The sequence below is a fragment of the Neolamprologus multifasciatus genome, chromosome 5 (assembly GCF_963576455.1).
Source record: "Neolamprologus multifasciatus chromosome 5, fNeoMul1.2, whole genome shotgun sequence".
NCBI lineage: Eukaryota > Metazoa > Chordata > Actinopteri > Cichliformes > Cichlidae > Neolamprologus > Neolamprologus multifasciatus.
Window position 1 is genome coordinate 38,025,923 of NC_140443.1, and position 21,064 is coordinate 38,046,986.

Consider the following 21,064-nt stretch of genomic DNA (forward strand, 5'->3'; position numbering starts at 1 on the left):
AATTTTTTCAGAAATCTCTCAGTCAGAACATGCTATATCATGCTTAGGTAACTAGCGAAACTAGCGAGCTAACTTCCGCTAGCTTCTAACTCAGTTAAATGTAATAAATTGTTTTCATGGATGCCTGGATGTTAAACTTCATAGTTACACCTGGTAAAGCAGCAACACTGATCGTTTTATTAAAGATGAAAGAATTTAGACAGTTTTTAACTCTCAGTGATGCTGCAGTGTTTGACTTTGGGACCTGAAGAGGATGGAGTTTTGGACGCAGATTACTCCCAGATTTACGCGCACCTTAGTCCGACAAATACGGCAATAACGACGGCCCGCTTGCATGTTCTACAAAAACCTGTGCTTTGTGGTGTATCTGACGGACAAACACCAACCAGTGAAGTTGCACAATTTTTAAAAACCAATTCTGGTTCATCATTTCACTCAACAATCCGCTTTCCCCCTTCTCGTTCTCCGTTGCCGCCGTGCTTTTTCGGCCATGTGCGTATGAAAACAATGAGACTGCGCATGCGCATTTTACCCATATTCTATCGCGATATTTCATTTTCTTATCGTTGCCTAACATTGTACCTGTATTACCATGAACGGTATAATATGAACGGCCCTACACAAAAGTACAAAGTTGCCAAAGCGAGTAAGAATTAAATAATTTGACAAAAGCTATCTGGAGCATGTACAAACTGATATTAATCTTTAATAGGGCTTTCAAAATTGAGAGCAGAGAAAACAACTCCTGTATAATGTCATCCGCTATCTTTGTTTAATTGGTCACATGACTGCATCACGTAACTAAAATGCGTCATCGTTTTTGAAAGTCTGCGTTTTCACGTGTCCACACTACGATGGGACAGCTCAGCTCTGAAATGTATGCACTTTCGAGAGTGTTTTCAAAACACTGCATTTTCCTTGAGCAAAAACGTCGTCTCAGTGTGGACGGGAGGCCAAAACGGAGAGAAAACGACGTGTTTTCAAACAAAAACGCATTAGTGTGGACGTAGCCTGAGAGACACAGTCAAATGCCTTCTCCAAGTCCACAAAATACATGCAGACTGGTTGGGCAAACTCCCAAACACCCTAGTTCAAACAAGGTGACAGCAGTAGCAACGGCATTATTCTGCAATAGTTGTGACAGTAGCCGAAGTAGTGTTTTCCCTATACATTTTAACTTAAATATAACAGCACTGCTTAAGACTCTAAGCTGGGAAATTGTGAGTTGGGTTTTGAATCACTTACTTTAAGCATTTTCCTCTCACAGCGAGCAGCTAGGGAGTGCAGGTAGTGATGCTCGGTTGACTCATTTGTATACTTTTGTGTTGTACATCCCCAACTACTAGTGCCACACTCGAAGTGTGTACATGTGGACATAAATCATTGGAGGTTGACACACAACTCTTGCACTCAGATGTAACTAGGCTTTGCTCGTAGTTGTGGGAACGTAAATGCATGGCATTCCTATAGCGATGATGTCCCAATATGACACGTTTATATGACATAAACATTTATACTGGTAGTGTCACGGACAATATAATAGGGCAGTGAGCTGAACTCTCTTATTTTCTAGAGTTACTCTGATGAGCTGTGTTAGGTAGATTCAGGAATATCTACACACTCACAGCATGTGGATTGTTTGTATGGACTCTCGTGCTCACTGTACTCTCTGTAAACTGCCACTGTGGTTCCTGACACCTCAGCCACTTCACACCTCCTCCACTCACCCTGCTCACTACTCCCCACCCCCAACCACAGCACCCAGTACACATGCAGACGGCTCCAGCCTGTCTCTCTCAACCATACGGGTTAGGAGGGAACTGAAGAGGATTAAAGCCAAGAAGGCAGCGGGTCCAGATGGCATCAGCTCAAGGTCCTGTGCAGATCAGCTGGGTGGGGCGATGGAGCACATCTTCAACCTGAGCCTGAGGCTGGGGAGAGTTTCAGGGCTCTCGTGTTGTACCAGTGCCAAAGACTCCACATCCCAAGGACATCAACAGCTACAGGCCGATGGCTCTGACATCCCATCAGATGAAGACCTTGGAGTGGCTGGTCCTGGCACAGCTTCGCCCCCTGGTGAGCTCATCACTGGACCCACTTCAGTTTGCCTACCAGCCTGGCATCGGAGTGCATGGTGCCGTCATTCACCTCCACCTCGTTCCCTCTCTCACCTAGAGACCGCTGGCAGCACTGTGAGAATCATGTTCTTTGATTTCTCCAGTGCCTTTAACACCATTCTTCCCACAGTTCTGAAGGATAAACTGTAGAACTCAGGAGTGGACCACCACCTCACTACCTCCCACTGGAGACATGTTCTCTGGAGTGACAAATCGCGCTTCTCTGTCTTGCAATCTGGTGTAATCCAGGAGAACGATACTTGTCTGACTGCATTATGATGTGGGGGTGTTTTTCAGGAGTTGAGCTCAGCTCATTTGTTCCACTAAAATTAATTCTTAATGCTTCAGCATACAGAGATATTCTGCTCCCAAGTTTGTGCAAACGGTTTGGAGATGGCTGGTTTATGGAGTAACGAGAAAGTAATATAACATGTTTCTTTTAAGAAAAATGAGTAAAGTGTTATACAGGGTGGGCCATTTCTATGGATACACCGTAACAACATGGGAATGGTTGGTGATATCAAAGTCCTGTTTGTGGCACATTAGTATATGTGAGGGGGCAAACTCCTCAAGATGGGTGGTGACCATGGTGGCCATTTAGAAGTCGGCCATCTTGGATACAACTTTTGTGTTTTCAATAGGAAGAGGGCCATGTGACACATCAAACTTATTGGTAATGTCACAAGAAAAACAATGGTGTGCTTGGGGAAAGGGGAAGGGACACTCAGACGCAGGGGACCTGAGTTACACACTGAAGACACGACACCAAAACCAACAGACATGGAAGGAAATTAGACAAGAACTAAATAGAGGAACTGAACTCAATATCAACAGAACTAACTGAAGCCTAAACAAATTAGAACATAATAATACAAAAGACAGTGAAGTTCAACATGCTGGGTCAAAAAGACCCAGAACCATGTACTGTTGAAAGAATGATCAGTAGACATGTCCATATTTGTGATTGGTCAGATGCTGCCATGTGAATCTACAGCTACAATACCTGTAAAGCATTTATTTGTGCATTTGACTTTATAGGCCTGTCATTTATTTATGTTGCTCTGAAAGACAAGCTGAGCCAAAGTCATTAAATGATCTCTCTCTCTTTGTCTTTAATCATCATCTGCCTCCTTCATTCTCCCTTTACATCACATATTTTTATATCTTCCCTATCCTCTTTCTTTCTCATGCCCATTCTTCTACGTTCACTTCCTTCTTCACTCTCCTTTTTATAATCCGTTCCTGTAACTTGTCTTAATTTCCCATTTCCTCTTTACGTCCTCTTTATTTTCCTCAAACCTTTCTTCATCTCTATTCTTATGTTTATTTCTATAATTTCTCCATTTCCTTCCATTTTGCTTTTAATTTTTCTTAAATGTAATTTTTCTTTTCATTTTCCCATTGTTTTAATCTCCGTTCTTTCTTCTTTCCTATCACTCCTCTTCTTTGTACCAACATATTCTTCATTATTCATCATCCTTTCATAAATATTGTTGTTTTTTCCATCTGATTGCATTGCTTTGTTTATTCCTACCTACCCTTCCTCATTCCCCTCTCACCTTTCTTTTCCGGCTACTATATTTTGCACTTTCACGCCTTCCCTCTTGCTCTTTCTGCACATATCCACAACTTCACTTATGATTTTCATTGACCCTGCTTCCATCCTCCTCCCAGTCTGCAGTAGTGCTCCCATAAACATGAAGGTGCAGCATGTCAATGGCAGTGCTTTGGTGGTGCGTTGGGCTCATCCGGAGGTCACCTACCACTCACCCATCCAGCATTTCCTGGTATCTTACAGCTGGACGGCCCATGATGACAGCTATGAGGAGACCCACCTAACGGATGCTAAACACAAACTGGTGAGTCTTTGAGGGACTGCAGGGTTGGAGCCACATTATAGGTGGATGCTAAGTTTTAACTAGAAAAATTAGCATTTCCTGCGAAAATGCTGTGTGGATGCTGTAATGCTGAAGCTGTTTGCTGAAAATAGCTGAAGAAGATGAAAAGTTTCAGGGGTGAAAAAACTGAAAATTCTTTTGAAAAGAGTTTAAAAAGTTTAACTGTGAACTGAAATATTGTTGCCATAAGCAGGATTTGAACCCGGGCCTCATCTCACTGAGCTAAAACACAGCTTGACCCGGCAAGTAAAATCAGTGACCACACTGACAATGTGTTCCATTCATTTCAATGGGCAAAAAAATTGCATATAAAATTCAATATCTAAGTATAGAAGTTATGAGCACCAAAAGTCATAGCACACATTAGCAGAAAGAGCAGAATTTTTTAAAGTTTGAACATAGTAATTTTAATAAAACTAAGTATTTCTTCCAAATCACAGTTTTTGTGCTAAAACATAGTATTTGTGCTAAAACATAGTATTTATACTAAATAATATTTTCCCTGCCAAATCATAGCATTTGAGACATTATTTATGATTTACATGAAATACTTTGACTATAATCTAGCAAAAATACTACAACATAGCAGAAATTCAGTCATTGAGCAGAATTACTAGGATTTGGCAGAAATACTATAATTGAGTAAAAGTATTATAAGTTAGTATTTCTGCTAAATCATTTTATTCCTGCTATGTATTAGCAGAAATACTGTAATTTCGCTCAAATACTATGAAATAGCAGTAATACTATGATTTGGCAGAAATACTACATTTTAGCACAAGTAGTATAACAAAGCAGAAATACTATGACTTAGTAGTAATAGTATAACATAGCAGATATACTATGATTTTGCAGATGTACAATGTTTTTGCACAAATACTACAATTTGGGAAAAATACTATGTTTTAGGACAAATACTGTGATTTGGCACAAATGCAATGATTTAGCAGAAATACTATGATTGGATACAAATACTATGAGTTGGCAGAAATACTGCGTTTTACATACTACTGAAATTTGATTGAAATACTATGATTTAAAAGAAATACTATGACTTCGTACAAATATTATGCTTTGGCACAAATACTATGATTTTGCAGAAATACTATGTTTCTGCAAAAATACAACGAATACTATGACTTAGTAGTAATACTATAAAATAACAGATATACTATGATTTTGCAGACATTCTATGTTTCTGCAAAAATACCTCAATATGGCACAAATACAATGATATGGCAGAAATACTGCATTTTACCACAACTTCTCAGATTTGATTGAAATACTATGACTTCGTACAAATACGATGCTTTGGTTCGAATACTATGATTTGGTATAAATACTATGATTTAGCAGTAATACTTTAACATAGTAGAAATATTGATACACACACACAGACACAGAGAGAGCTGTGAGTTTTCTTCAGTGTATTTCTGACATTCAGGATTCTCCTCGAACAAATGGCCATAATTTCCTAACTGTTCGGGCTAGAACGGTCATTCTGACACCGTTTTGTTCAGAAGAGATGGGGGAATCTGCAGGTCTTCATAATTAAGAGACAAAATATAAATTATTAAAGATATATGACTTGTAACACACTGTAACTGAGTCGAGGCGAAGCAAAAACTGCCTCGACTTGCCCTCAAATGGTTTGTAACTGTAAATCTATATGGAGCATCAATCATTCTTTCATCATGAGAAACAGCAGGGTTTGGTGAACAGTCATGGACCTTTTCAGGGCTCTGTTGAAATCCATCAAAAAGATGAGAGAAGAGAGAAGAAAGTGCCTCATTTCCAGAGTAGAGATAGAGATGGACCGATCCAATATTACATATCGGATCGGTCCGATACTGATGTAAATTACTAGATCGGATATCGGAAAAAAATAAAAAATGTAATCCAAACCATTAAATATCAAAAAAGCACGACGTAACTCGGCTCATAACCGTAGCACGTCGGAGCAGTATGCGTCACGTGATAGAGCGGCTGTGTGTGTTTGTAGCCTCAAACCAGCATTTCATCTCCGAGGAAGTTTTCCCAGAGAGAAGTAAAGCAAGTGTGTAAGTTCATCTCTGAATGTTTGTAAAGCATTCCCACGTTAAGCTTAACTACCGATACCTGGAGCGACTGCCTCTCCCCCTCCCTCTCCTGCTGCTACTTCAATCGTGAAACTGATCAATGATCAGCTGATCGTCTCTCTTCTTTGTTTTTGACTCACTTTGCACCAGAAAGAGGAAACCAGCGGCTGAACAACAGCAGCACATTTAAGCTTGATAATCTGTTATTAGAATTTATTTAATATTATTTCTACACCAGGATCTTTTTCTACGTAGCTGACGTAACTGTGCAGGGGCGGAGCTAGCAAAGTGTAGCCAGGGGGGCCGATAGGGCATGAACAGGGAAAAGGGGGCACAAAGACATACTTTTCTTTCTTATTCTCATTTAAAATGTCGAGCTTTTAATAAATAATTATCTGACTCTTACACCCAAAGTTTTAATCTTATGTAAAATGTATAGAAGTCCATTACTGTATATAGTAACTGTTAAGTCTAATATACCCTAGTAAGCTATGGTACTTTTTCCTTTGGGAACCATCTGTGCAGTCTGCAATTCTGTTGAAGAAAGATGTTGAATCTATTTAATTATTCATGAAAAATAATTTATTTCTGTGCATTATTCACACTGCATCAAATTAAAGTTGATTACGTCGATTAAGCATCATGAGGTGGTGGTGGTGGTGGGGGGGGGGGGGTTGGGTTCCCTATTTTTTATTGCTGGGAGTTTGCAACCCTATTAGTTAGGTTGCTTAATACTTAAAATTACTCTTTAAAATACCAGAATAGGGAGGATGGAGCAGGTTTAACTTTATTAGATTGATCAGTGTTGCTGAACTATGAAATATTTTGGGTGCAGTGTATTTTTTACATACAGGTATAACAGAATAGCTTTAGTGTTGTTGTTTATTTAAACTTGAGTATGAATTATACAAAATGCTGCAAGATATTAAAAACAGTTTTATTGATTAAAAAACACACATGCATGCTGCACACTGCATCAAAGAAGAAGGCACTTAAATTATTTATGCAACTCCAAAAAATAGTTTGTGTCACTCTAACACAGAGGAGAACAGCACAGGGATAAACCTGCAGGTCTGACAGCAGGTGTGTCACTCAGCTGCAATCTGCCTTTGATGGCTTTAAGGCAGCAACTGTGACGTTCACTAGTAGAACTGACACACAAAACAAAACAACGACTACACACTAACTACACAAGACAACACACTAACTTGAGACTCCAAACACGGTAAATGTCACAAATCTCTCACGTATCAAAACTCTCTCCTTTTCGCTCAGTCCTAAAACGTCCGCCTCTTCCCAAACAACCAAATGCCACATGTTGCCATATCATTTTTGGATTGGTTGACATGGTACATTTTCCACCAATAGGGAAGGAGTGTTTTTTCTTTTTCTTTTTTCCACTCACAGGCAAAGTGTGTTTGCTAGCGCTCTCCTTAGAAAACGCTGTTTTTACCGTTTCTTTCCAGAGTAAACGCCACTGTTTTATTCAGAAAACAAAACATCGGTTTTACGTGACCTATCAACACAATTTAAAAACTGGTATATAGTTTGAAGTCCGCACGTTCGACCCAAGTTGAAATGGAGACTCTGGGTCCGTCGACCCCAGAGGGTTAATCAGAAAGCCTTAAGTTAGCACCAGTTCTAACATAAACGGTAGTAACCAGACCAAAAAGCAGCGCACATTTCGGTGCTTTATTTCTGTGCTTTTTTTTTTTCCTAAGATGTCATACACTTTGGATTCTAGCCAATCATTTTACCTTTCCAAGGATAGTAGGCGGGTCCAGGTACGTACGTTCTTTTAGAGCAGAGCTACAGATTAAAAATGCCCAAAGCGAAGCGGTCAAAAGTCTGGCTGTACTTCACAGCAAAAGATGCAAACTCAGCAGCTGCAACAAGTGCTTTAAGCTGATACTGTGATACTGTCAAAGGAGGTAACACCTCAAATCCGATGAAACACCTGGAGACGCATAGCGTTTTTTTAAAAGCCAAGAAATGCGCCGTATTTGATAGATTGCTGCGAGACCTCACACTGCGGGTGTGGTGCCTGTTATCGGACCCGGAGATTAGAGTCCTGGCCCCTAGCCCTGCTAGTGTAGCAGAAATGATGATGATGATGATGATGATGATGCAGCAGCCGTTCTTCTCTGCATGAGTAGCTTAATGTTGTTCGTGTGTAATTTACATTGAGTAGGCTAACCACGTTATTACATTAATGCATGTAAGGTGAACTAGCAAACATCATCATAGCTACATGCGGCTGTCTTCTTGTTTGATGGCAGATACTCCCTTCACCCTGGCCAAAAAGGCTAAAATGACCAAAGAAAAAGTGGAAAACAGCTGAACATGAGAGGTTTTTGGACAAAGTTAGTCTTTTCCACAACAAGAGTGATGCCATAAATCCCCTATAGCTGCAGAAAAGGCTAACATTGTTATCTTTTTACAAAAAAACAGTTGAACATGAGAGGTTTTTGGACCGGTTCGAGCACCGTTTAAGCACCGGCACAGTTTCAAAAGTACCGGTTTGGTACTGGTATCGGATAAAACCTAAACGATACCCATCCCTAGCTGCCATACTACACACTCAGTGCATTTCAATCCTTTCTCCAGCGAGTTTGATAGCTAGCAAAATAATAATCATAATTTTAAAAAATAGCATGTGTAATGTACACGTACTGGAAAATTATTTACTAGGACTCACCTATCATGCGACTAGAGAGCGCAAACTCCACCATTGTCGTTTTCCATCAAACACTCATTAGAACAGCAACCTACAGGTATGTTAGCGCACTCATCCCCGACTGACCGAGGGACGGGCGGGGTCACACGTTGAAACAAACGCAAGGCAGCCCAGGCGGAGAAATTTTGCTTTTACATTTTGCGACTTGTTTTATTTCTCTATCTGATAAGAAAACTATTCAATCAGATAGTTATTTGTGGTGAATGAAATACAGTTACACTTTCAAGCAGTTTTAAGCACCACATCTGAAATTCATCAGGCCTCTACTTGTATCCCAGCAGCACTGCACCAGCGACCACCTCTCTGGAAGGTCCCTCTGCTGCAGTTTAGATGGCTATTCTTCTAAATGGCTCACTCAGGCCAAGCAGTGGCATCTGTTTCAGTCCTTTAGAAGACCCTGGTATTTGGCCAGCTTCCTCTCAAATGCCTCCTCTACGCAGTCTTCTGAGGGAACCGTCTATTCAATCAAGTGTAGCTGTTTTGAGGCTTTGACAGAATCGTTGCGTAGGAGTGTCAGACTCCAGCTTGTCGGTCTGCTGATTAAAACAGTGTCTCATCCACACTGTTCTCATTTATCAGTGCAGTTAGCCAAACAATGAAGAACCACTTGCTGCTTAAGAAACAGAGAGTGAAAATGGACAGTGCAGCCTCAGTTTATTAACCCTTTAAGACCTACCATAGAACCAAGTCCACCAGAGCTTATATTATATGTTTACATGCTGTGGAGCCATTTTTGGGAGCATTTCAAGTTGCTATACATCAATACAACCATTACAGCCTAAATTTTAATAATATGTCTGCATTAAGTGCATAGTAATTACATAAATTGCAAAAAAAGTGCAATAAACTACAAAAAAATTGAAAATCCTTTTTGTTTTTTTAACATATATTTCTAGTTATCATAGGCTGTCACTTGGTGTTCGCTCGCTCTGTGGTATAGTATCACTTCCTGTTCCTGCTCAAACACAGTGGTGTTTCTGAGTAGCTTATTTGCTTAGCAGTTTAATTAACAACTTTTAAATACATTCTTTTTTCATAGTATAATCTTCACGTGCTTCATCCGAAGCACACTTTCTGTGTACTCACTACCTAATTTATAGCCAAAGTATTCACTCACTGTCTCTGTACCGTTTCGCTAGCTTAGCTCGTAGCTGACTCGTTAGCACCATGGCTACTTCACCTGTCCCTTCTGCACTTTCTTGCTCATTGTGTCAGATGTTTAGTTACTCCTCGGCCTCCTTTAGCAGTAATGATATCTGTAACAAATGTAGCATATTTGCAGCTCTGGAGGCCAGGATTACTGAATTGGAGACTCGGCTTCGCACCCTTCATTCACCCGTAGCTAGCCAGGCCCCTGTAGCTGGTGCAGCCGAAGATAGTGTAGGCCCCGCTAGCTGTTCCCCGGCAGACCCCAAGCAGCTGCGGAAAGAGGGCGCTGGGTAACGGTGAGGAGGAAGCATAGTCCTAAACAGAAGCCCCAGGTACACCACCAACCCGTTCATTTGTCTAACCGTTTTTCCCCACTCGGTGACACACCCGCTGGGGGTCAAACTCTGGTAATTGGTGATTCTGTTCTCAGACATGTGAAGCTAGAGACACCGGCAACCATAGTCAATTGTCTTCCAGGGACCAGAGCAGGCGACATTGAAGGAAATTTAAAACTGCTGACTAAGGGTAAACGTAAATTCAGTAAAATCATAATTCACGTCGGCAGTAATGACACCCGGTTACGCCAATCTGAGGTCACTAAAATCAATATTGAATCGGTGTGCAACTTTGCCAAAACAATGTCGGACTCTGTAGTTTTCTCTGGTCCCCTCCCCAATCAGACCAGGAGTGACATGTTTAGCCGCATGTTCTCCTTAAATTGCTGGCTGTCTGAGTGGTGTCCCAGAAACGATGTGGGCTTCATAGATAATTGGCAAACCTTCTGGAGGAAACCTGGTCTTGTTAGGAGAGACGGCATCCATCCCACTTTGGATGGAGCAGCTCTCATTTCTAGAAATATCGACAAATTTATTAAACCCCTCAAAATATGACTATCCAGAGTTGGGACCAGGAAGCAGAGTTGCAGTCTTACACGCCTCTCTGCAGCTTCTCTCCTCCTGCTACCCCCCCAAAAACCAATCTCCAGAGAGACTGTCTGCTTCCAAAAAGACAAAAAACAAACTAAAAACCAGCAACAAACAACTTAAACATTTACAAAGAAAGAACAATACAGTATCCACATCTGAACCAAAGAGTAAAACAGTGAAATGTGGATTATTAAATATTAGGTCTCTCTCCTCCAAGTCTCTGTTAGTACATGACTTAATAATTGATCAACAAATTGATTTACTCTGCCTTACAGAAACCTGGTTGCAGCAGGATGATTATGTTAGTTTAAATGAATCAACACCCCCGAGTCATTCTAACTACCAGAAGTCTCGAAGCACAGGTCGAGGGGGCGGTGTGGCAGCAATTTTTCACACCAGTCTATTAATTAATGAAAGACCAAGACAGACTGTTAATTCATTTGAAAGCCTGATGCTTAACATTGTCCACCCCAGCTGTGAAACTCAGAAACCAGTCTTACTTGTTATCATCTATCGTCCACCTGGGCCTTACACAGAGTTTCTGTCTGATTTCTCAGACTTTATATCTAATTTAGTTCTGAGCTCAGATAAAATAATTATTGTGGGTGATTTTAACATCCATGTAGATGCTAAAAATGACAGCCTCAACATGGCATTTAATCTGTTGTTAGACTCAATTGGTTTCTCTCAAAATGTAAAAGAACCCACCCACCACTTTAATCACACTCTAGATCTTGTTTTAACATATGGCATAGAAACTGAACATTTAACAGTGTTTCCTGAAAACCCTTTCCTGTCTGATCATTTCCTGATAACATTTACATTTACAATAATTGATTACGCAGCAGTGGAGAGTGGACTTTATCAAAGTAGATGTCTTTCTGAAAGCGCTGTAACTAAGTTTAAGAATATAATCCAGCCACTGTTATCATCGTCAATGCCCTGTACCAACACAGAGCAGAGCAGCTATCTGAACGCTACCCCAACAGAGGTCGATTATCTTGTTAATAATTTCACCTCCTCACTACGTACGACCCTGGATACTGTAGCTCCAGTGAAAACTAAGGTCTCTAATCAGAAGTACCTGACCCCGTGGTATAATTCTCAAACACGTACCCTAAAGCAGATGACTCGTAATCTGGAGAGGAAATGGCATGTCACAAATTTAGAGGATCATCATTTAGCCTGGAGAAATAGTTTGTTGCTTTATAAGAAATCCCTCCGCAAAGCCAGAACAGCTTACTACTCATCACTGATTGAAGAAAATAAGAACAACCCCAGGTTTCTCTTCAGCACTGTAGCCAGGCTGACAAAAAGTCAGAGCTCTTTTGAGCCAACCATCCCTTTAACGTTAACTAGTGATGACTTCATGAACTTCTTCACAAATAAAATTTTTATCATTAGAGAAAAAATTACCAATAATCATCCCACAGATGTAATATTATCTACAACTACTCTTAGTTCCATTGATGTTAAGTTAGACTCTTTTTCTCCAATCGATCTTTCTGAGTTAACTTCAATAATTACTTCCTCCAAACCATCAACGTGTCTTTTAGACCCCATTCCTACAAAACTGCTCAAAGAAGTCCTGCCATTGATTAATTCTTCGATCTTATATATGATCAACCTATCTCTAATAATTGGCTATGTACCACAGGCCTTCAAGGTGGCTGCAGTTAAACCTTTACTCAAAAAGCCATCTCTAGACCCAGCAGTCTTAGCTAATTATAGGCCAATCTCCAACCTTCCTTTCATATCAAAAATCCTTGAAAGAGTAGTTGTCAAACAGCTAACAGATCATCTGCAGAGGAATGGTTTATTTGAAGAGTTTCAGTCAGGTTTCAGAGTTCATCACAGCACAGAAACAGCTTTAGTGAAGGTTACAAATGATCTTCTTATGGCCTCTGACAGTGGACTCATCTCTGTGCTTGTCCTTCTTGACCTTAGTGCAGCATTCGATACTGTTGACCATAATATCCTATTAGAGCGATTAGAACATGCTGTAGGTATTACAGGTATTGCACTGCAGTGGTTTGTATCATATCTATCTAATAGACTCCAATTCGTGCATGTAAATGGACAGTCCTCTTCACACACTGAGGTTAATTATGGAGTTCCACAGGGTTCAGTGCTAGGACCAATTCTGTTTACATTATACATGCTTCCCCTAGGCAGCATCATTAGAAGACATAGCATACATTTTCACTGCTATGCAGATGACACCCAGCTCTATCTGTCAATGAAGCCAGATAACACACACCAATTAGTTAAACTGCAGGAATGTCTTAAAGACATAAAGACTTGGATGGCCACTAACTTTCTGCTTCTTAACTCAGATAAAACTGAGGTCATTGTACTCTGCGCTGAAAAGCTTAGAAATATGGTATCTAACCAGATTCTTACTCTGGATGGCATTACCTTGGCCTCCAGTAACACTGTGAGGAACCTTGGAGTCATTTTTGACCAGGATATGTCCTTCAACGCACATATTAAACAAATATGTAAGACTGCGTTCTTTCATTTGCGCAACATCTCTAAAATTAGAAATATCCTATCTCAGAGTGACGCTGAAAAACTAGTTCATGCATTTATTACTTCCAGGCTGGACGACTGCAATTCATTATTATCAGGATGTCCAAAAAACTCACTGAAAAGCCTTCAGCTAATCCAAAATGCTGCAGCAAGAGTACTGACAGGGACTAGAAGGAGAGAGCATATTTTTCCTGTTTTGGCTTCCCTTCATTGGCTTCCTGTTAAATCCAGAATTGAATTCAAAATCCTGCTCCTCACATACAAGGTCTTAAATAATCAGGCCCCATCTTATCTTAATGACCTTGTAGTACCATATCACCCTATTAGAGCACTTCGCTCCCGCTCTGCAGGCCTACTTGCTGTTCCTAGAGTATTTAAAAGTAGAATGGGAGGGAGAGCCTTCAGTTTTCAGGCCCCTCTTCTGTGGAACCAGCTTCCAGTTTGGATTCAGGAGACAGACACTATCTCTACTTTTAAGATTAGGCTTAAAACTTTCCTTCTTGCTAAAGCATATAGTTAGGGCTGGACCAGGTGACCCTGAATCCTCCCTTAGTTATGCTGCAATAGATGTAGGCTGCCGGGGGATTCCCATGATGCATTGAGTTTTTCCTTTCCAGTCACCTTTCTCGCTCTCTATGTATTAACAGACCTCTCTGTGTTGAATCATATCTGTTATTAACCTCTGTCTCTCTTCCACAGCATGTCTTTTATTCTGTCTTCCTTCTCTCACCCCAACCGGTCGCAGCAGATGGCCGCCCCTCCCTGAGCCTGGTTCTGCTGGAGGTTTCTTCCTGTTAAAAGGGAGTTTTTCCTTCCCACTGTCGCCAAAGTGCTTGCTCATAGGGGGTCATATGATTGTTGGGTTTTTCTCTGTATCTATGAAGCGCCTTGAGGCGACTTTTGTTGTGATTTGGCGCTATATAAATAAAATTGAATTGAATTGAATAGTTAGAGAAATTTAAGAGGTTTATCCCTCAAAACTGTAAATACAAAAAAGTTGCACAAAATAGTTTCCCACCACAGGAAATTTATTTTGAGTGTCTTCATAGTTTTGTTTTTGAAATACACCAATTTTCATATACTGCAGGAAAAACAAAAATAAATATTATAATGCAAATTTGCAAAAAAGCAGCATATGCATCAAAATAAACTATTTCCAGCAGTGCAATATGAGTCCTAAGCATCCCAGAAACGACACAGAATGTCATAAAGTCAAACATACCTTTTAAAACACCAGTATAGGCTCATGAGGCCCTGATGGTAAAAAACTACATTTCCGCGAAAATGACATCACTTCCTGTTTCGGGCAGGTCATGGCGGACATGCGCGATGACGTCTATTCCAACGTAGGAAGTGTTACGAACAGCTGATCAGATCGGCAAAGCGTGTTTCTGGAATATTATGATTTTGTTGCTGCAAGTGCTTTTTATGCAGTTTTTGCAAAGCTATATGTGGAAGGAAACTGTGACCGAGGACAAGCTGATGGCATAAGATGTAATTACAACTCCTCCGGTTTCATATGCAAAAACAATTATTGCGCTAGCTTACGTGGTTGCAGAGCTACCAGGATTTAAAAATAGTTAGGCAAAACGGAGTGTGCTGCTCTGACCGGTTTTAAAAGGTTAATATAAAAGTCGTTGTTGCGCAAAAGTGACCCCCCCGCCCAGCCTGAATTTTAATTTAAGTGTCCTTATAAATAAACATAAACTAATGTGAGTGTTTTGACTTCAACCAACTAACCCAGTGGCATAACATTCTGTACTTACAGTAGATGGCGCTAAACTTTAAGAACTTATTCCTGCAAATCTACCTTCACAAACATTGTTAGATCAGTTTTTGAGAGCTGGGTTCCATGGTGTGGCCTTTATACACGTAGTGTTTTACAGTGGGGCAAAAAAGTATTTAGTCAGCCACCGATTGTGCAAGTTCCCCCACTTAAAATGATGACAGAGGTCAGTAATTTGCACCAGAGGTACACTTCAACTGTGAGAGACAGAATGTGAAAAAAAAATCCATGAATTCACATGGTAGGATTTGTAAAGAATTTATTCGTAAATCAGGGTGGAAAATAAGTATTTGGTCACCTCAAACAAGGAAAATCCCTGGCTCTCACAGACCTGTAACGTCTTCTGTAAGAAGCTTTTCTGTCCCCCACTCGTTACCTGTATGAATGGCACCTGTTTGACCTCATCATCTGTATAAAAGACACCTGTCCACAGCCTCAACCAGTCAGGCTCCAAACTCCGCCATGGCCAAGACCAAAGAGCTTTCGAAGGACACCAGGAAAAGAATTGTAGACCTGCACCAGACTGGGAAGAGTGAATCTACAATAGGCAAGCAGCTTGGTGTGAAAAGATCAACTGTGGGAGCAATCATCAGAAAATGGAAGACATACAAGACCACTGATAATCTCCCTCGATCTGGGGCTCCACACAAGATCTCATCCCGTGGGGTCAAAATGATCATGAGAACGGTGAGCAAAGATCCCAGAACCACACGGGGGGACCTGGTGAATGACCTGCAGAGAGCTGGGACCAAAGTAACAAAGGTCACCATCAGTAACACACTACAACGGCAGGGAATCAAATCCCACAGTGCCAGACGTGTTCCGCTGCTGAAGCCAGTGCATGTCCAGGCCCGTCTGAAGTTTGCCAGAGAGCACATGGATGATACAGATCCAAAACACACCGCCCGGGCAACAAAGGAGTGGCTCCGTAAGAAGCATTTGAAAGTCCTGGAGTGGCCTAGCCAGTCTCCAGACCTCAACCCCATAGAAAATCTGTGGCGGGAGTTGAAAGTCCGTGTTGCTCGGCGACAGCCCCAAAACATCACTGCTCTTGAGAAGATCTGCATGGAGGAATGGGCCAAAATACCAGCTACTGTGTGTGCAAACCTGGTAAAGACCTATAGTAAACGTTTGACCTCTGTTATTGCCAACAAAGGTTATGTTACAAAGTATTGAGTTGTATTTTTGTTATTGACCAAATACTTATTTTCCACCCTGATTTACGAATAAATTCTTTACAAATCCTACCATGTGAATTCATGGATTTTTTTTTTCACATTCTGTCTCTCACAGTTGAAGTGTACCTCTGGTGCAAATTACTGACCTCTGTCATCATTTTAAGTGGGGGAACTTGCACAATCGGTGGCTGACTAAATACTTTTTTGCCCCACTGTATGTCTACTTTAAGGTAACCTACCTCTTAGTGATGGCATTTCTGGCTCTTTTCTCTTTCGGCTCCCAACCGGCTCTTCAGGTTGTTTTGTTGCTTTAATTAATTTATTATTAACAGTAATATAAAATTATGCACAAAATGAATTTTCTTTATGTATGTTTATATCTAAATATATATGGGGGTCCCTAGAGACGAAACGCGTACAAACTCCAAAACACATTTCTAGCGTTAACTGAACTTCCAAAACAGAGCTACTAGATCACTTAAATTACACAACTGAAAGCACATGTGTGTTGTTTTTGTATTAATACATAAACACTCATATATAGATATTCAAATAAATAAATAAAAAAACTTCATTTACCTGTTACTACCACACACCCAATCCGGTCGTTGGTACTTCCTGGCTTGTGTAGCCACTCGGTAACAAAAGCTCAACACGGCCCCCTAGCATCCTGGAGCACTTCTGTTGTGTTTTGGAGTTTATACGTGTTTTGTCTCTAGGGGCCACCGTAAATATTAAAAAATTTAATCACTCCAAATAAAATTTAATAAATAAATAAAATAAAAATAAAAAATACAGAAACCAACTATTTACATTTCATACATTTCAACTTTTAACTAACTAACTAACTTAAATGTTCAGCTTTTTCCTTTTAAACAAATATAAAGTGAAACAACACAAAACACTGCAAACCACAACACAAACCACAACCACAACAAATGTCGCCTTGAGGCGACATTTGTTGTGATTTGGCGCTATATAAATAAATAAAATAAATTGAAATTGAAATTGAAACTAGAGCAGGGCAATATGACCCAAAATATATATCACCATATACATTTGAAAATTTGCGATAACGATATAACTGACGATATAATTGACACTAGACAAAATACTTTACAACTCCTCAACTTTATTAGTGCAAACAAAAAAAAACATCAATGTATTTTCACTTAAACAAGCAGCTTTTTTATGTGCATTACAGTTATATAAAAGTTTAACAGTGCAAATGCAAATTCCTCGCTGACAGTTTAACCAAAAGGCATTTCCAGTGGAAACTGGCCGACATATCCTCAGCATAACCATGTCTAACATCCACACAACTTAAAAAGAGGTTATACACACACAATACGGTAACATTATGTTGAAGCACAGTACGTATCACTCCGCGAGGCTTCCTGTCCTTTTTTCTTTTCTCTCCCTGTGAAAAAGAGCCATATCTGTAACTAGCAGACACACTGTGTGACAAAATGTAGACACAAACAATTTGTGTTTGATGATTTTTTTTAGATACTGAAGTGCATCAACTGCAACGTACAACTGTACAGATATTTGTTTAAAAACGTAGGCAGTAAAAGTAAAAAGTTGTCAGAAAAATAACTACTTAAAGCACAGATACCTGAAAATTCTACCAAAGTAAAGTAACAAAGTATTTGTACTTGATTACTTCCCACCTCTGTGGTGGACATAGTGAAAGCAGCAGTAGTAGTCTGGAAATCAAATATAAAACTAGAACAACTTAAAAAACTTTGTCTTCTTGATGTTTTTGACGATTTAATTACGCCTTAAAAATAAACTATTGTGCTTGATAGCCAACAGCTAACCGATCATATTATTTCACAAAATATACTTATATTTTTCTGACTGCTATTTTACCTTTTACTTATGATCCGCTTGGTTCTATTTTGTCTCTTTACTTCAGTGTTTGTACTCCAGTCTTGTGTTTCATGATCCTGCTGGATCTCATGATCCTCATGACTGTATCATTTAAAATATATATAATTTATAATATAATATAATTTTCTAATTTTATTCATTTATTTATTAATTTAGGCATGCCACAGCTGTCCTCACACATGCAGCTGTTGTCACTTATAAAAAAACTGGTCAGCGAGAGTACTGACGTTTTTATTTCTTTGTGTCCACAAAAGTTTTTGAATCAAATTACACTCATTCATCCCAAAACACACGTGCACCGAGAAAGCAAGCGAGAGAGAAGATTTAATCGATTAAAAAAAAACAAGCCACATCCTACATCAGTTCAATTACAAATGGTCTTTTCAAAATGAGATAGGAGAGAAGGCTGTGGAATAGGTAGGAGGTTTCATTTCCTTACGTTTGGGCTGCCAGTCCGCCAGCAGAATACCAATGCTAAGCTGGAGGGGATAAAGCACTGCCAGCAGAAAGCATGACCTTGGGTGAGTCACTCTGTGGGAAAACCAGCAGAGAGCAAAGAAGGGATCAGAGTGCCCCCTGGCTGTGGAAGCATGACTTTTAAAAGGAAAATCTGCTATGGCAAGAGATGCAGGGGAAAGGTGGTCACAGTCTTGTCATAGTTAATGGAGAATCCCCATTGAATACTAACAAGCCACGGATGCTGTTGAAGAGGGAAAAGACAGCAAAAGAACGGAGTTTGTTGTAGTTTCATGTAAATCAGGACATAATCAGATAGATTTAGAAATATATAAATGGTAGCTATATTATTCACGTGTCCGTAAATTCATTTTCAGAATATTAGCTTTAGTGATAGATTATACTCACACTGAAGCTCATACTGAAGGTTTCTAATGGGATGATACAAGGTACCATTTAGACCTGTTTAGGCTACAACAACTGATCCTGTTGTTTCAAAATGAATTCTTTGTTTGTTTGGGTATATATAAGGAAGTGATGATTGATGAACACAGTATAACACACTGCACATAGCAGGATGTAAGTCAAGTACTGACTTGCACCTCTGAAACCAGAACAATGAGCTACATGTAACAATGTAAAGCGGAGGGGGATTCTTTATGTTCAGCTCAGTTCTTAACTTGAATAACCTGCTCCAATAGAACCACTGTTATATAAACCACTTTATCTTTCTGTAGTAACTATGGCTCTGCGCTTGATGGTGAAAATTGGTTCAAGTTGGTTAAAACGTCCACTGCCCTCTCGCTTAGAAATCTCCAAATCCCCAGTTATCAGGAACAACCACCTTTCCACTCTTCATAGCAAATTTCCTGGTTCACTCTATCCTTCCTCCTCAGTCTCATTTTCTTTACTCATTAGCTCCTCAAAGTACTTCTTCCATCTTCCTCTGGGCATTCAGTGGAGTATCATGTAAACCCAAATATCTTCTGGATTAACATTTTAAAACGGCAAAAATGGGCAGAAAAATAGTCAAAAATGCAAAACCAATTCACAGGTTCACAGTCTGGGCAGAGGTCCACCCTTTTTGGCATCTCTGCTGAAATTTAAAGCTGTTGCTTAGATCCAATTTAAAGAAGACTGGATCTAAGATGTTTTTTGAACATCTTAGATGCTCACCTCGCAGAAGACAAAAGGGAAGAACCCCGTATCTCTTCTTCTGTTCACTCTTTCTTCCCCTGTCTTACTGGACGTCACATCTTCTGACTCTGGTGTCCCACTGGGACGTCCAACAACACTGGTAACTTCTACTCACCCGATGTCCAGCCTGCAAGGCCACCTGGGTTGGCTGGATGACTGTTTACTTAGGACACCGTCTCAGCTGAACTCTGGACACGCACACACATACATATACTGATATGCACACACTCATCCCCCCTCCCTTTCCAAACGCCTTCAACGCTTATTCCCTTCCAATGCTGCACCCTTTACCCCCCCCCCCCCCCCCCCCCCCCCCCCGTTGCTTGTCATGTGTTTCTTTGGTGTATTAAGAGTTTTTCATGTGCAGAGGTGTTTTTTTCTGTTCTCAAACTGATCTCCCTGTTGGAGCTCAGTCTGGGGGGAGTTTTTTAGGGATGCACCGATACGATACTGGTATCGGGTATCGGGGCCGATACTGTAAAATGTGTGTGTACTCATACTCGTAAAAGTTAACCGATACCATGAACCGATACCAACTTATTTCATTAATCAGAGGGTGGATTGTCATTTCTGTTGTAGTTTTTTAGATTGGCCACTAGGGGGACATCCCGCACTAAACAGGCACAGGGTTAGGCGAGTGAGACTGGCAGCTCCAGATAAAAAAGAGAAACTGGAGGCTGCTGTAGCTAGGCTAAACAAAATGTCAGCAGTGTGGAACAGCCAACTTTAACTCAGGTTTTGGAAAAGCGATGAAAAATGTCAAGAGAAAATCCACGGGCAGTTAAAATAACAGAGGCTCGACTCATTTTATCGCTCTGGATGACCAGCCAATGCCGGTCGTGGAAAACATAGGATTGCACCGTCTTCTCAGCATACTCGAGCTGCGATATGAAATTCCCAACCACCCAGACAGTGCCAATAGTTCAGTGATATTTTGTAAAATTACAATGTGGAGACTCAGGTTAACAGAAGTGCTTATTTTTCACTTGAAATTTTTGTGGTCATTTTTATTAAGATTTTATTTTTTATCGGCAGGGAATATAATAAAACCTGTCTTCCAATTAATTGTATTTGTGTGTGTGTGTGTGTGGTAGAAGTATCGGTTTTTGTACTC

The 21,064-nt window shown here is 40.2% G+C and overlaps 2 protein-coding genes across 6 annotated transcripts in view; both read left to right on the forward strand.

The window, feature by feature from the left end:
• Positions 1-21,064, forward strand: part of LOC146519281 (receptor-type tyrosine-protein phosphatase gamma-like) — a 303,364-nt gene that overhangs the window by 252,405 nt on the left and 29,895 nt on the right. For all 5 annotated transcript variants that reach the window (XR_014874022.1, XR_014874021.1, XM_085159100.1 and 2 more), the window contains exon 9: positions 3,792-3,976. Coding sequence is in view for 3 of the 5 variants with exons in the window: in XM_085159100.1 (XP_085015226.1) it covers positions 3,792-3,976 (185 nt within the window). In the remaining 2 variants the exon portion in view is untranslated. The remainder of the gene's footprint in view (positions 1-3,791; positions 3,977-21,064) is intronic.
• LOC146519283 (G2/M phase-specific E3 ubiquitin-protein ligase-like) overlaps positions 1-21,064 on the forward strand; it is a 253,031-nt gene that overhangs the window by 130,367 nt on the left and 101,600 nt on the right. The gene's annotated exons all lie outside the window — the stretch shown is intronic.